This window comes from Hesperophylax consimilis, chromosome 8 (genome assembly GCF_061612785.1).
Source record: "Hesperophylax consimilis isolate HC1 chromosome 8, BYU_Hcon_1.0, whole genome shotgun sequence".
Taxonomy (NCBI): Eukaryota; Metazoa; Arthropoda; class Insecta; order Trichoptera; family Limnephilidae; genus Hesperophylax; species Hesperophylax consimilis.
The window spans coordinates 29,160,120-29,178,107 of record NC_142843.1 but is presented as its reverse complement, the minus strand read 5'-3'; the positions used below and the strand labels follow the sequence as shown (position 1 = coordinate 29,178,107).

The 17,988-nt window shown below is 33.5% G+C and overlaps 2 protein-coding genes across 3 annotated transcripts in view; one reads left to right on the top strand and one right to left on the bottom strand.

The window, feature by feature from the left end:
- The window catches only part of LOC149421831 (transmembrane protease serine 9-like), a 102,965-nt gene extending 89,228 nt beyond the window's left edge, over window positions 1–13,737 (bottom strand). Inside the window, exons 1-2 of the mRNA XM_089634689.1 lie at window positions 13,666–13,737; window positions 10,685–10,915 (exon numbers count right to left, since the gene is read on the bottom strand). Coding sequence (XP_089490815.1) covers window positions 10,685–10,915; window positions 13,666–13,737 — 303 coding nt within the window. The remainder of the gene's footprint in view (window positions 1–10,684; window positions 10,916–13,665) is intronic.
- Window positions 1–17,988, top strand: part of Epac (Exchange protein directly activated by cAMP) — a 524,699-nt gene that overhangs the window by 147,304 nt on the left and 359,407 nt on the right. The gene's annotated exons all lie outside the window — the stretch shown is intronic.

Here is a 17,988-nt window from a genome sequence, read left to right as displayed (position 1 = left end):
AACACCTCTTATTGGAAATGACTGAATATGTGTCCTCCCTCTATTTTTGATATATATATATTTTGTTTTATTTTATAGATTTTTAAACATTATAATTTTCAACTCCCATACTAGGCTAATGCCCGTGTTAATGGTAGTCATACAAATTATACAATGTGAAAAAAAGTGTTAGAAAAGGTGAAGATACAATATATATATTTTTTAATTAATTTTTTGAATAAGTTTTAGAAAGTCTTTAGAAATTCTTTAAAGAATTCTCGCCCCCTTTCAAATATCCAACGTTGAACACCTTTAGTAGAGATATCTTATTAGTTGATTTTATATCGGTGCTCAATGCGTTGTGTTAGGGGCGATGAACCAGAATTGTCGTTGAGCGAATGTGGTTCTAGTTTTTGGGAGCTCGCATCCCAGGTTTGATGAAAAGCGGGTGTGTACTTGATGTTGTGGAGCCACCAGCTGGTTATTTTTACGTATGTAGGATAAGCTTGTATTAGTGAATATTTGGCGAATATCTAAGACCCTGATTTTAGCAAATTGCACATTGGAGGGTGGGTATATAAGTGAATATAAAACGAAAGTGCTTAAATTTTGCAAGGTTAAAATTTGTTAACACTTTTTTATTGATTTAGAGAGGTTTTTATGATAGGTATGTACCTATGCATTTTAAGGTCATCGGCATTGCTTTGGTATCTACAGCCATAATTTTATTTATTTATCAATTTACGAACTGGCTGGCTTATGGAGCCCGCTAGTTCGTGAATAGATAATTGAATGAATGAATAAATACACTAGCTTTTAGGTGTCGCATAGATATAAACACATAAACTTAACATTCTTATAAACAATCTTCGTCTTTATACCTAAGAAATAGGCATATTCTTATTTTCTTTCAACAGGCTTATACCTACAAACTATCATGTTTGCTTTTTGCTTGCTTTTATATGTCAAATAGTGAAGGTTTTACTATTGCTTTTACTATTCTATACTTATAATCTTCACAACATTTTTATATAAACTATGTAAAATGGCAGACCGAATGCCTTCGATTTAACAGGCCACGATAACCAGTCAAACGCTCTATATTTTGTTAACAATACCGACAATAATAACTTTCTAATTCAAAGGCCTCATACACTACGTGTCGTATGATATAATGTTACTGCTGCCACTATCAAGTATGTACATATAAACTTTACATTTCTCTTTAACTAATTTAAGTTTGTATACCTTAGGAGTATGCACATTCTTATCTTTGTACAACAGGTTTATACCTACAAATAATTATTGTATGCGTTTACTATTTACTTGCTGTTATAATATGTCAAATGGATATGGTTATATGTATTATTACTGTTTCTATTGTGAACTAAAAATCTTCAGAATATTTTTTTTAAGAACTATGTATGTAAAAGCCCAATGAGCGTATAAATAAATAATATATCCAATAATTTATGATATCATTAGATATTCTAATATGATACAAAGGTACCAACTAGCTACTTGTTCTTCGTTTTTCCATTCAGCACGCTCTGAAACTTTTCAATAAACTATTTTTATATTATTTGTACCTCGTGCCTCCGGATAAGAGGCTCAATTTTTCGAAGACGCGTGATTGAATTGGTTTATGTAAAGCACACGTTTGTCGCAGAAAATTGAAAGAAAAGTCCTCATTTCACCTTTGAATGAAGCCCACCAACCTGCCCGGTCGACAACGTAACATTAATTTGTTTCCTGTTTATGCTAATCCACCGATAGGTAAAGAAATTAAAACTAAAATGAAAATGATTTTTGAAAAGCAAAAGTTAAAATAATAGTTGACACGGGTAATTTTATAATCATGTCTCTGTATAATTATATTTCCTTGTTTAGTGATTAAACATGTAATTTTGCCTTTTAAAATTTTGTATTCACAATTGTAGAAAGAAATCACTTTGTGGTTTGTCATATTTTATAATAAATACTACCGAATGAAGAAAAAAGGCTATAAGGCAGTTTATCTTAATTTTGGAAATATTATGTACTGTTCGATACGGCATCTGACCTTATTCTTTGGATAGTAATATTATGGATGTTTTAAAGATTAAGAACTTCTGATAACGCATCTATTTTCACCTTTAACTTTTTTAAGTTACGGAGAAGTTCGGCAAGTAATTACACGGTCCGGTAGGGTATCGGCATAAACCAAGTGCTGTAAGACCCTGCACAGAAAAGTAAAATTCGCTTCGGTTTAGCTTGTAGCTATTGAGGGACTTTTCTGCGCAGGGTATTTATGTCGATTCCTTACCCTTGCTTGCCCAATGGGATGATGGGCTTAGATTTGTCGAGGGAATGAATTCATCAAAATTATAAATCTGCCGTTAATATTCAGAGCAATTTTTCCCATTAACGATGTATTTCCCACTAGCACATTCATCCTATGTGAATAAGCATAAACATGTATTCAAAATTAAGTGCCACGGTTCCTGTTTAAACTTACGGTAGTTGAGTTGCCTTGTGAGATGAGTACAAGCTTTCCCAAGTAATACCTTACTACGAAAACAACTGCATACCGAAGTTAGACACGGTACTAACGGAACACGCTGCCATTAACTACTACCTTGCCCCAACTGCCTGAGACTGGCCTGAGCTCTCTCAACTAAAATGATCCTGCAAACATTGGTATTTTCTTATGATTTAAGCAATAATTAAAAGATGTTTCTGGTTACTTGCAAACGGTCCTTGTTAGGAAGTTAAGTTGATTTAATGCTTATGATAAAGCCAGCGGCAGACATGAAACACTGTTGTGGAAGTTGCTTTGCCGCTTTGTCATAATATTTTAGTCGTTATTATGATTTTGTCATCTTTGTTGGAAAATTGTGTAAGTAATTTACTTTGTTCTCTAAGTATCAACTACGCCCGATGGCTTAATATTGAACGATTTCCGAATAAGTTGCCTGCTACAAGGAGAATGCCAGGAGTGCGGGTTAGCGAGCTACCTACTACATATCATTTTAATTGGCTGCATAATTTTGTTGCTAGAATTCTGAGGCAATTTATGTTTGCAGAATTGGAAGACAAAAATAATTTATAAAAAATTCCAAAAAACTGCTTATTTTGTAAAACGACTATTTTGTAATTCAATTAGCCCTTCTGACCAACACGTATTTTGAAAATACAGTATAACTATCAAACGATATATTTCTATGTAATTAAAATTAAATGTTTCTTTACTTGTGCCCTATAGACACATACTGGACCGATTTCGCTGAAAATTTCAAAGTTTGTAATTTGTTTGCAAGTTGAATGTTAGAAGAAGTTGGGATGCCCGAGGAAGACTTAACGCGTTATCTCTGCACTGGAAAGAGATACGGAGTCGAATAAAAGACGATATAATGTAGCTTTTTAATAGTTACATTGTGGTATACAGTAGCGAATGGCGGAAGTCGGAGACACCCTAATAAGACATGGCACAATCAAGTGAAACAAAAACATATAATGAGTAAACTTTTTAAATTCTTTAGACAATTATCAGAAAAATAACTACCAAATTCCTGAGATGTTCTTAACTTACAACTTCTCGGCAAAAAAAAGTTTATTCACGGAGTTCAAAGAAGAACTCGTCGATCTCTTGAAGTCACTGCAAATGAGCGTATGATATGGGAGTTTTGGACAAGTACGGTTTTGTAAACATAAAAGTATTGAAAACAACCCTCATTACACCTATATACAAAAGCGGGACAAAAATAATTTTACCAATTACAGGCTCATCTCTTAATTCCCGGTTGTCAGCAAGATTATGGAAAACATAGTTCTTGATCAACTTTTTCCAGCATTACAAACAATCGTATCAAAAAATCAACATGGTTTTTTCAGAAAACGGTCAAAAACGAAACAAAAACGGAAAAGTTAAATTCTACATACAATTAATATCGAACTGCTTATGAACAAGCTGTTGAAAATCAGGACCTTCTAAGATGGATTAAGTCGTACGTTACGAACAAAAGTCAATAAGTTAGATCTAAGGATTTCTCTTCACGGACCTTTTTAGTTTATTTTGTATGTAAATGATATAAGGACATGTTTTAAAAACTGAAAATTCCAAATTTTTTCAGATTACACAAAAAAGTCACTAATATCAATGACTACTTAGAATTGCAAGGGTATATAAATAGGCTTGGAATATATTGTGCTCACAAACAGCTGTTCCCGGAAAAATGTAAACCAACAATTTTCACCAAAAACATTAAAATTTTTAATTATTTATATTTTCGGACTCAGATTCAAAGAAAGCGCCACAGGCAAATGTTTTGATGGGATTTACTTTACATTTATATGATTCTTTCAGAAACACCAAGGAATTTAAAAAAAAATAGTATTTTATTTAGCCAGGTGTGCTGCACGAAAAGGCCCGCGAGCGTTACCGGCCTTACGTGCACGAAGTACACTCGCGCACCACGGGTTATGTAACATTGCTATAAAGTAACGAGTACGTGTTTACATTCATATAATATTTTCCAATCTATTTCACGAAAAAAACACAATTTTGAAAAATGCTTAACGTATATTTTCAAAATGTGCGAGGTCTTCGTAAAAAGACAAATAACTTTTTAAATCAGGTCCCTCGAACAATTTTGATATTTACCTTATTTGTGAAACTTGGCTAAATAAATCAATCCATGATAGTGAATAGTTTGACAATAGGTACGACGTATTTAGAAAATATCGTAATTACCCAGTGTCTGGACAGCAGCAGGGAGGGGGAGGGGTACTAATTGCAACCTCCAAATCTCTCAAAGCTCAGAGATTACCCTAGTCTACGTGTACTGAGGAGATCTGGATATCGGTGCCAATACTAGGTAACAATAACAAACTCCAAAATGTATTTATCTGCTGCACATATCACCCACAAAACACCAACCACATCCGTAATTATACTCATCACTTCAACGTTGCATCGGACCTAAACACAAATCTCCCGGAAGAATTGTTTTTATAAGCTGGAGATTACAACATACCAAAACTAAATTGAAAGGTCCAAAAGACATTACTGGCTGTGCGTTGGTTGATTTGCTTTCATAATAACACAAACAAACAATTTTATAATTTTAATATTCCCGTACAAAATCAATGACGTAGAATTAAAAAGATGTGGTGAAGTAAGGGACTTGGGTATAATAATCGACTGAGATATGTATTTCCGATCATCGTGACAGAGTCTACAAAATTCTAGGATTCATCATAAGCGAGACGAAACCATTCGGATCACCTCATGTAATGAAAATACTACGTCTCTTTCATTTGCTCAATATTTGAATTTGGATAAGTATATAATCCCCAATATAAAGTTAATATTGAAAGGTTAGAAGTAAGTAAAAAATAAATCTGAAACTCTTTAAATCCTTCCTAACACCCCAATATGTAAAAGACTCATTAGCATTCCACAAACTATCAACATTAGAAGATAGAAGAGATATATACGACAATTTTTTTTTCATAACTATCCACAACGCTATTGACAACGGCTACCTTCTGGAAAATGTTCATTTCCACTGTCCAGTTCGAAACACACTGTCAAACAAACTATTCCATATCCCACACTCAAAAACTAACTACACACAATATTCATTTTTCAAAAGGACGTGTACAAAAACAATAATATGTTTTCAGATGCCGATATTTTCCATTTGTCCTCAGTTCAGTTTACTAAATGCATATTGGAGAAAATTAAATCAAATTGTTAATTACGAACCTCTAACCCTGCCGTGTGGAAGATATTGAACTTTTTTCTCATTTTCATTAAGTTGTTTTTATGTTTTTTCTGTATATAACATGAATTTTATATGGAACCCTTTTAACTTCATGCAAAAATGTAAAATGTAATTATTTATATAAAATATCTGTAACTGTTTTGTTTCCCCACAAAACTACAATAAAAATAAAATAAAATTACCATTGGGAAAGATAACAAAATATATCTTCATATATAAATACATATACCTACATAGTTTTTTTATTGTACAGGGTGTATCAGCACTTACCCGAAAGACTTTAACATTTGGTCTGTTATTAGGTACGCATCACGCGATATACACTCCATCTCGTTCCAACATCATCGTACAGATGAGACAGAGCACATGGAAAAAATGAGTATTGCTAATTTCTTGAGAATCTCTTCAAATTATTGGTTATCCGGTTAAAAATGGGATTACAAGCCTTAACAAATGAATTAACAGGTCCGCTGATGGGTACACGTGTTCATAAAGAACCGAATATTTTTGATAATATAACATGAACAAGTGTTCCGACATCGTGATAATATATTCGTAATTTAGTAAAAGTTTATCAGGAGACCTGTTAATTCATTCGTTAAGGCCTGGAATCCCATTTTTAACTGGAATACCAATAATTTGAAGAGATTCTTAAGAAATTATCAATACTCATATTTCTCCGTGCACGTATCACGCCATACGTTACAACGTTTGGCAGTGTGATCAGTAAAAAAAAAAATATTCCAAATATGCCCAGGAATTGTTGGTAAAAGTCTATCGGGTACTTACTGATACACCCTGTGTAAGCGGTAAGACTGAAAATTATCACTTCATTAACTTTCAACCAATAATAATATTTAATCGAACCCTATGAAATTATACACCCTCGGAAGTTTATCTTAAACCCAAAGCCTTAATACAAATGGATGGTAAATTTTCATCCATATTTTTGGACCCTTTGATGAAAATTAGCATTTAATGTCGAATCACGAGCGGTGATTATCAAAGTATTTCAGTAATTAATTAATCTGTTTCGCGTTGGACGAAAGCTCGAGGTGCACGCTCAAATTATATGCTAATAATTAACGGAGTTGGTTTAGCAGGGCCGGTCAGGCGGTAGGGATGCGGGGGTATTTGAAGTGGGCGCCGATATTCAGGGGGCTACAAATTTTGGAACATTTTGTATTAATTTTAAAATTTACGTATTTTATCGATTTTCCGAGATTTATAACAGCGGTGATATTGACGGTGATATTATTATTGATGTGTGATGATGATGTTTACACACGGTAAAGATTTAGTAGTTACCCGGTGACTGTATGTAAAAAAAAAGATTACATGACTTACCTTTGTGTATCCAAATCCATACACCGTCATTAGAGTTCCCTCGAGAGGTCTGTGGAAGTATTCTGGCAACTTTATGGCTGCTATCTTTGAAGAATATTTGACAGCGGGATAAATCTGAAAGACAAATTTTTCAATCTGCTTTCGCAGTCTCTCTGTTTTCAATACCAATATGCTGTCGAATTATTGACATTGACCAAAATATTTCCTTTCATACTAAGCGACTGTCATTCTGACTTTGCTCAACGTCAATTTTCAATATCAGAGAAAAAAACAGTTTATTTTTTAATTTATTTATTAACGCCATGAAGACTTTTGAGGTTCCACGATAACTCAACAAAATGACAATTGAAGATACCTTTAAAAAGTGATTAATAACAATGAAAACTAACCTATAAACCTAACCTACGTAACCTATTTAACCTAGTTTTTGTTACATCACTTTTTAAAGGTGTGTTGAATTGTCATTTTGATATGTTAGCGGTCACCATTATTTTGATCTCTTAGTTACTCGTGACAACAAACATTGACTGACATCTCTAAAATTTGATTCTTGAAGTGCTTAAAACGACTTTGCTTGATTATAATATTTTTGATGTGCTTATAAATAGTCTCAGTAGAATATAAGGGAATAAAATGTTAATAGTTATTACAATACTACCTATAATTAAACATGATCTCCTGAAGGTTGCGCACAAGCCTATGTCAACGTCGAGGGAAGTATATCTCCTTCTATTAAATGCCTTAGCTATTAAAAGCTGGTATCGTTAAGAGCATCTTAGGGCAACAATATTGGCTTCTTGAGCACTATTTAACTTCCAGCCTTTATGTAGGCCTTTTTATTACACTACAAAGGAACCAGTCAGAGCCGCCCTAATATTAAACTCAGTGCCATTGTAAAGGAATTATGTTACGTATTTGAAGCTGATTTTGGACTTGTACTTCTGCGAAGGTATTATTTTGGCACAAAAGGTTTCTCAAAGCGGGGGGTATGGTGTATAGTGTCATTCAAACAACGATGTTAACTTGAAACATTTTTTAGAGTTCAGCGCTGCAAATATTAATAAAATGAGGTATTCATTTAGGTTTTCCCTCAGAGTCTTTTGTGTAGAGTTAATATTAAAAAAAACACTCACGATTATAGAATAACGGTTGTTTCCTGTATCTTGTACGGGTACTCCCCGTTTTTTTAACGCGAATCGCACAATTATCCCAACGAGTCCCAACAGCTTAGAGTTAGTGTGATGTCATCTCCAATTATGGTACATTGTTAGTTTGAAGGTAGTGGAGAGGAGAGGGATATAGATAAGAGAAATGTGGGGAAGTACCTGGATATTCGTGTTAATAACAGCGGACAGCAACGTGTCGATTCTGAATTGTGGTCTATCACCAGGGCGATATTGTGAGCATATTCAACTCTAAAACGTGCCGCAAATAAGAGAAGATATAAACTTTGAAAAGATTAACCGATGGATGTTTGTCGTTTTTCGGAGAACGTATAATATTCGAACGTAAATTTTTCCTTATTTAGGGTGATATTGATGACAATATTTTCAAACATCAAGTTACTTTCTTGAAGAGATTAAATCAATTTCGTTGACCTGCCTGAGACACATGAGTCGATGATCGTAATGTAAATTAACCACTTTCTTTAAAAATGTATTGTTCCAGAGAAAAAAAAGAGAAACCACGCGCTGTTAGAAATCTTTTGAAATATGTTCATAATGTCGAATGTTGGACAGGATAGTCGCTGATATTGTAGTCCTTGGCATAATAGGGAAACAAAGAGAGATCGTAGGCAACATAAAACGAAGAAGAGTGGATTACCCGGGGCATATAATACGCCGCAAATATTATTTGCTCCTACAAAAGATTTTGTTGGAAAACATTGAAGGAAGTTGAGAAGTCTGTCGAATAATGAAGTCTTGGATGCGAAATGTCGGAGAACAAACGGGAAATGTTCAAATAAATGATTTACACGCTTGTAAGGAAGTTTGCAGTACTTTAATAAATGTTTTGTAAATTAGTACAATTTAAAAAAAAATCCAAAAGAAATTGCAAAAAGGAAAAAAACTAGCGAATATAAAAAAAGCTAGAACTAAATAATTGACAAGGTATCGAGTTTTATAATAACCATGATTTTAAGCTAATGTTCTACAATAATTTGGAATGTGTTTGCTGTATTGAATTCGTTTTCACTGAATTGCCCTATTTTTCAATTTATTACAATCACATAGAATGGAAAGTAATGTATTCCAAAGATAGAACTTAATAAAAAGTTAACCTTTTTCTGCTTTCGCCACATTCTATTTCTGTATTTTTCCAGGAAATTACTTTTCAATCCGATTTAATTTCAATTTAAATAAAATTTCAATAGAACTGCTGTTCGATTGTTTCATACATGTGATTTTTTTTCGTGTAAATCAGTAAAAATCCACATGAGTAGAGCGGAATGGATGCTACCAAGTTTCATTTATTGGATAGTAACTTCTAGAAGCAGCAGAATATAGAGTGGTATATGATATTATGACGTGACGATATTAGATTCAACTATTCGATATTAGACCTGCTTTTGATAAACTCTATTCGTGTATACTGAATAAAGAAACATTAAAACTCATTACACATTACCGCCCAAATATAAAAAAAATAAGCTATTATACCTTTTGATATATTTTTTATTTTGGATAAAGTGTAAGCTACTTTTGGACAAATAATTTGTTTTCTTGATTGAATGATCAATGGCGCGCGTGTTGTTATGGAAAGACGTGTGTTGGAATGTTCCGTGTATTTATTTTATGCATATGTAGCTCCTCTGGCCTAATGTCTTTGAAAATGAGGCATCAAGAAGTGACGGGGGGGGGGGGGGGGGCGAGAAGAAGCAAGAGTAAGAAAAAAATCAAGAAAGGGTGAAGGAGCGAAGAAGAAGCAAGAAGAGACTAGAGCCAAAAGAAGAGCCGATAAGAACAAAGAGCGGGCAGGATGATGCAGTGGAATCTTGGAAGTGAAAATTAACTCACTTCCCGGAATCAAATCTAGCTGAAAATTGGTAGATACACACACGCAATTCTTTGAAATTCTACAACAGTTAACGCATTTTGTTTTCACGGGTTGATTTTTATCGTTGTAAAGTTATATCACACATTTTGAACAAATCATCAAATTTCCAAGTTAATGTTCAAGTTCTAATATTATAAAAATTATTGTCTAAATTTTTCATACAACTGAAAAAATTAAACAAATTATATGGAAGATTTACATGACTTGAAAATTAGCTTTGAAATTTGATGAATTCTTTTAAACAACCCGTTCTTGAGATTGAACTACAGAAGTCACTGAAAGCCCTCTATATCTTATATTTATTTTCTTAAAATATCAAAATTAAATTATAATTAGTAAAAAAAAATAGAAAAGCTAGTATTTTCAAGTAACTCGTCATAATTTTTTCCAGTTATTTGTGAACATAAACAAATAAAATATTCTAAAATTATTTCATTGTTTATCAGTAATCTTAAACAATATCTAATAATTAACTCCAATTTTTCGGTATACAAAAGTAAATTTACGTTAGTAAAATTGTCTGGAATAATTACCTCCAAAAGCGCAATATCATTATCATTAACTTTGAGCACAAAATTGGGGTGCTTGACCAAGCGCCGCACCTCGTGCTCGCTGCCGCCCATGAGGCGCGAGCCGCTGCCCGCCCTGACCAGCGCCTGCGTCACCAGGAACAACCGCCCAAAGCAATGGGCGGCCGTCACCACCCACTGAGGTGACAGCACCGCCCCGCCGCAAATCTGCCGGTTCAGGTACTCGAGTGACACCTGCGGATAATGGTAACAAACATAGATGTCACGTTGATAATCATCAAAGGGATAATGTTAACACTCGCAATACCAGGAACACATTAAATTAGATGACATATCATTATCACATGTTGGCACCAAAAATGGAATAGAGAATAAAATAAGAAGTGCCTCGTGGGCGTGTATCGTGATCCAAAATATAAGCCCAATTTGGGCCTATATTTCCATACAAAGCTGTGTCTCACCATGATACGAAATTAAAATATGATGGCGATATACAATTTCACGCAAGTGTAAAAGAGACAGACCGCGTGCTAAAGGGTCTAGAACCAAATGTACCAAGTCAGTGGCACATTTGTTTCTGTTCAAATTTGTATTGAATACACTTTTAATTTTCTTCTTTATTCTATGACACTACATAAAACATAGCTTTAGACGTCATATTATCAAGTATTGACTCCAGAAGAGACATAATATATTTCCGTATTAGGAAGTAATATTAAAGTAAGTAAGTATTATAGGAAGTAAGTCATCATAAAAGATTGATTAACATTAAATTACTAAACCGCACAGAACATAACACAAATAACTCTATAAATTATGTCTCATTTAAACACCTCGAAAGACTTTACATATGATACCATATTATTATCAGATTGATATTATTATCACCTTAAAAAACCACAAAATAATAATAAAAAACAATAACATGAATAAAAACTTCAGAATAACTCAATTACAAAACACCGCAAAATAATAATAAAAAAACAATAACATGAATAAAAACTTCAGAATAACTCAACTAAAAAACACAAGCACAGTTTTTATGGCGTAAAACTTTAAATTAAAAAAGTTGTAAAATATGCAAAGATTGTTAAGTTATTTGTGTTAGCCGAGGATTGCCAATATTTGTTTCATTTTTGTCTTTTCGAATTAATTATTATTTTCGATTTATTACTATCCCTAATAACATGGGCTTCACGACAGTTTCTATGAAGAATTACAGTATTAGACAATTGGAGGATAATACGCAGGCCTGGAATATTGTGTACTAAATTCTGTATAAAGCCAGATTGAAAAAGATTTATCCCCAAATGTTTTGCGTTGGACGTGGATTCAAAATATGTTTACGGAACAATAGTTGAAAATGCCAGAAACGATCTATTCAATTTGCATCAAAATTTTCCATCACTAGCTTCAAAGGCTATACCCATAACATGAAGGTAGTCGCCCTCTTATTGTAGTCCATTTTACGGTGAAAATTTTCAGGAAAAAGTATTATTTTGTTTGTTTCCATAGTATTATTTTGTTTGTTTCCATAGTATACGCTGAAATGTATTCATTCGATTCAATTTAATGCACTTTACTGATGATATATTGGATATATGTATATGCATGCATTGGTATCGTCCAGGGGTGAAATGTAATTTATTGATAATAATTATTTTTTTGATACGTTACAAGCTTTTTTTAAGTAAAGTATCATTTGATAATGTTAGCCTCACTGGGTACTTTACCCGTGCTGAGGCCTCAATTTTACAATTTTATGTCAAAAATTATAAATATAAAAAATGGAATGTATTTAAATTGTGTTAATTAAACGAATTTTAATGAAATATTAAGAAATTTAACTTTATTAGTCAAGTCCAAGATTTGAAAATAAATAATATGGAATCTGATATAGTTTGAGCTTATCGTGATTAACTTTTGGGTTACTATGCCGTGCTGCGCTTCCTTCTCCAAAAAATAATCACGGTAATTTGTATCTTGTTGTTTTTTGAGAATTTAATAAAAATTTAAAAGTTCATTATAGAAATGACAAAGTGATTTAATAATTGTCCTAGAAATAATGCTCATGACGCAAATATATTTTTTTATTAAGCAGTTACAACATGTTTTTTGCGTAATATGTATTTTTTTATTTTGAAAACGATTTTCATTGCGCTTGCGGCCTCGATTCTATGGTCAAATTTTCAATAAAGCCTTTCAATATGTTAATTTTTTTCTGTAAAGTGAAAAGATACCAGATATAGGTGTCTATATCGGTCAACCACCGCTATTATAATAGTTTAGTGTATTTTAAAACTCCCTACCCCGGCAAACCATACGTTCATTGAAACCATTGCATTTGAAATTAAATTGGACAAAAAGTCGGGAATTACATGTAAATAAGCTAAACATCAAAATAATGTAAAGTTTGAATAATTTAAACGTGTGAAAAACCCTAATTTTGTACGACTGCATTGGGGTGTAATAAAATCAAAAGTTTTCGTTTTGCCTCATTAGCAACTATGGAAATTTATTATCGCGTCTGCGCGAATTGCTCTATGTTTCTGTTAAAAAGTTATTTTTGTCACACATTATTAAAGAGAGTATTAATGCTCTATTTTTTACAATTGAAGGATGTAAAATAAACAATTTGATATGATTTGTGTTCTTCTCCGTAGATACTTCAGAAAACTTGAAATTTCATCGAACATTTTTAAAGCTCATCGATCTTTATTATTATTGTACTCGTCACCCGTGTTTTACGCAGAGTTTTTCAAAATCTGAGACAGTGAACAACCTCTTATTTTGGAAGTCAAGCGTGTAAAATTTTATCAACCTAGAAATAAAACTGTAAATTTATATAAAAATCAAATCCACGCTGCCCGCCCGGTTATTTATTGTTTTGGGCAATAGGTACATATTTTATTAAAAAAAAAAAAAAAATTATAACATACTAATAATACATAAATGGCTTTGGCAATAGCCAGGCAATTTCCCACCTTCGTCTCCCACATCTCCACCTCCACCTCTCTACCATTAGCCTCACACCATACCCTGATTGGGAATGCCATAGTATCACTGGCTCTAGATGGTTGGAAGCTGTTAGGACTCTTGTGCGGTTTCACATAAAAAAAAATAAAAAAGTGAAGAGTAAACACCGTCGTCCCACGGGTCGGTAAGCAACTGACATGAACCGAATACTGCAAGACCCCGCGTAGAAAATGAAGTTCGCTATAGTTAGGTCTGCAACGCAGTTCAGTGTGGAACTTTTCTGAGCAGGGTATTGCAGCATTCGATTTATGCCCATTGCTTAGCGATGCATGGGACGACGGGCTTAGGTTTATTCACTCCAATCTAATTCACACGCGTGCTAAAAACCGCATAGGTACCTACGAACTACATCACTACAAAATGTTGCGCATGCGTTGATATGAAGATACACACCGGTTTTCCCCGTGATTAAATTTAAATGATGGATTCCATTATTAATGCAGCCCGAGCCCAAAACCATAATTCCCCATGCGTTTGTCTTACAGTGTACGGTGCCTGCTCGATGTTGACTATGTCTCCCCCGACGATTTTCCCGTGGCGTGTGCCTGAAAATGATTAAATTAATTAATTCAGCCCGTTTGAACATGCTAATTTGTCAATCTTTCGTAGGACTTTTATTAAAGATAAATTTGCAGGGGCAATTTTTTAAGCAGTTACCAACACAAGTACGTTTATAAAATGAAATTAAGTTTTTTTATTCAATCGACAATATTATTTAATTTAATAAAAGATTGATCGCTTGACTGCTGGCTCATAGTAATAATTTTAAATGTGTTCTTTTTATGTTTCATATTTTTGATAATTAAAGTCGTTTTATTATTAATCAAATATAAAAAAAATCATTTATTTTTATTTATCTTACTGAAGGATTGTGATTGGTAATTTAAAATCAGTGAATAATTGTGTTTGTAATCAACTAATGACTATGACTAAAACCAATTAATTAACTACTAACCTTTTCATCAACTCATTTTTGCTGATTGATTGGTGTGAAATTTTATGCTTGTTATCACTTATTGCTTTTGGTCGATTAGTTAAGACAAATAACTATCGATTAATTACTCGTACATCAGTAAGCACCAATTAAACTATTACTCACAATTATATGGTCTTAACTTATATGCAATTAGATTACCATCACCAATTAATTGATACAAATAAAATACGGTAAAATGATTATAAATATCATGATACAGCTAAGTAAATATCATCAAATTTGATGTAGTTATGTGCAAATTATACGAGCTATCTAAACATGTATATCACATGGGTATTCCCATGATTCATAAGACATTAATTTTAAAATATTGAACACAGTTTATAAAACAATTTTGCGCATGTTGTCGTATAGCTTGGGGAACTATCACCTTTCAAAATGGTGGCGTTTTGAGATGGGTCGAAGTAGGGGTTTAATGAAGTACGCAAGTGAATTTTATTTAATGAACTTCTGTTATTTCACAATTTATTCATTTAAAATAATATATATAATACTTGTGGCACGTTCCAGAGTGGAATATACTCTCAGTATGGTCCTGGTGTAAGGCTATCATTCAGAATTGAAACGTTACTTGAAACGGCATTAGCCGTGCTTACCACCCTTCCTTTTCCCATCTCCATCCCTTCCACGCTACCTTCAGCCACACAAAATATCCCAATCAGGGATGTCACAGTCTCACTGGCTCCAGACTTTACAGCCAGGTTCTGTGCAGTATTTACATAAAAAAAAAGATAACGATGGAGAAAAAATGCCGGCAACTCCTTCAGCAAAAGAACGAATCAGAGGAACAGCTTATTGAGATATAACACTATCAAAAAGCTTTCTATGAAAATAAGTATTTAATGTACAGACCACTTATAAATGTCCACGTCGATCCAACCACAATAATTTTTAACAATAAACTAAACACACATCTAGTCATTCTAGTACCATCGCTGTAAATGCGTCTGACAGCTATTTATAACAAATACTACATTTGATTGTAATTTTTATCAAACCCTAGTAATTGAATATATTAGTCCCCTAATCGAGAGCAATGTTTCGTTAAATGCATTTTAATTACTTACCTGGGAATTCTGCCGCAGTGGTGCAATGGTAATTAAAATTACAAATTTAATACGTACGGACCATCACGTCATGTTGTCGAATGGGTTGCTAGTGAGTTAAATACCTAACTTCAGCTGTCACAACTATCGCTTAATATTTACAGCGACATGCGAAATTGTCATGAATATCATCACCAATTTGCATATTTATAAAATAAAACTGATAAACTTTATGTTAATCTACTAGAAAATTAGAGTAAAATATATTATTGGCTTCATGTTTACATTAGCCCCAGTACATTACTTGTATCAGGACCCATGATATATTTTAAAATTAGGTTCAAAGTAGATTTTATTTTTCAAGGAGGGAACTTGAATTTGGTGTTCAGTTAAGGAAACACCAAAACAAGCTAATATTTTCACAGCAATAATGAGTCATTAGAACGAGCTCATAGTAACGATGACTCATTTTATTAAGAGCGTAGTCACGGTACTGGCTCAAAGTTTTCATACGGCTCAGAGTTGACTCAATTGAACGATGGCTCAAGTGCGTGAGTTTGAATTGAAGTGAACTTAGAGCTCCCCCGTTACGGCTCCCACGATACGGCTCCTCCGATACGGCTCCCAGCGTAAGAATGGTCGTACTATTCTTGCCACCGGTACGCCACCTCGTACCACAAGAAAAATAAGATGCTCGGTAGTAAGTAGGTGTAGGTACATATGTCCAAGTCCAGATGTCGGACGGTCAGACGCCGTTCATGTTTATAATACGTTAACACTTTGAATGGCATTATTTTTCTATAATATCTCCAGATAAAAAAGAGTAACCGTTCGATTGAGCCGTGGTATGGTTTACCGGGAGTCGTACGAATACGGCTCATCAAAAAGTGCTAGCTCAATTATGCCGCTCGGTCAATAACGACTAATCGTTCATATTACCATAGGTGATGTATGCAAATCCTTTAGGGAATTTTCTATTGCTATTTCACCCCTACCTTTGGTCTTTGTTCTGACGGTAGCAATCTGTATATTAATTAGACTATAATTATTGGATGAATATATCATATGGATTGTCCGTTCTTGTTCTTGATCGTAAGTTTTTTATTTACTCCTTTGAAAAAAAAAAAAACATTTTATCACGAATGGCTAATCATGTTGTCACATTACCCACAGCTTCTGTAGTCCATTCAGCTTTTGAGAGGCTAACGAAGCTCCCTTGATTCAACTATTCAACAAAGGTTACACCGAGTACTTCAAGGGAGGGCTTGATGGGAAGATTACTTTCTTTGAAGGAGGCAAGATTCTCAGTTTGATCCCCTGCGGTCGTAATCAGACACGATTGGGTCCCTGAAACATTAAATTCAATGAGGTTGTTCTTGGCCCAAGGGGAAACTCTCTCGAGACAACCATCCGTTTTCTGCTTTAAACCCCCTCGAGCCAGTGGGCGTTTCTCTACCTTTTGGAGACTTATCACATAAAAAGGCTATTATGGACTATACCACTATCAGCGTTAAAATGTATTGGCGCACGCGGAACAATACACAATGCTGGGTACAGATTTAGTCCCTGTGGGAAGCCAGCATTTATAAATAATGGCAGAAAGAGGTGCAACCGTTATTCTTTTAACCTCCCCCAAAACTTCGGTTACCCACGTACACCAGTCCGTACATTCAAATACCCAATAGGTATTGGAAAATACACGTATTTTTATTAACACTATTTTAAGTCTTCTTATTTCCATCTTGTCTATCACTTAATAATGTTTCTAATTTTATTAACTTAAAAGGGATTGCCATTGCCATGATTGACTATGAAAGAATTAGGTAATGAGTATTTTATTACAATAATAGCTATTCACCTTGGATTACAAAAGTTTTCATAAGTGATAGAGATAACTTTTATTATTATAGTTATAGTTAATAAAGGTAAAAAACACATCATGATTAAATGTCTTGTTTGGCAACATTTTTAATATGCTGACATATCCAGATGTGGACTTGACATGTATTAAATTGTCTTTATAATTTTAGACCAAATATTTTCACAAAAAACTTTCAAGAATTTAAATATTGCCACCACCCATTTCGTATCGGGTCGAAATTAACAGAATTTCCCTACTAAGTGATTTTAGTTACAACTGAGTTATTTTTTTGAAGGTATGAAAGATTTATAGTGGAACATTTATAATAAATCATTGGAACCATATTACGATATCTATTGAAAAAGTC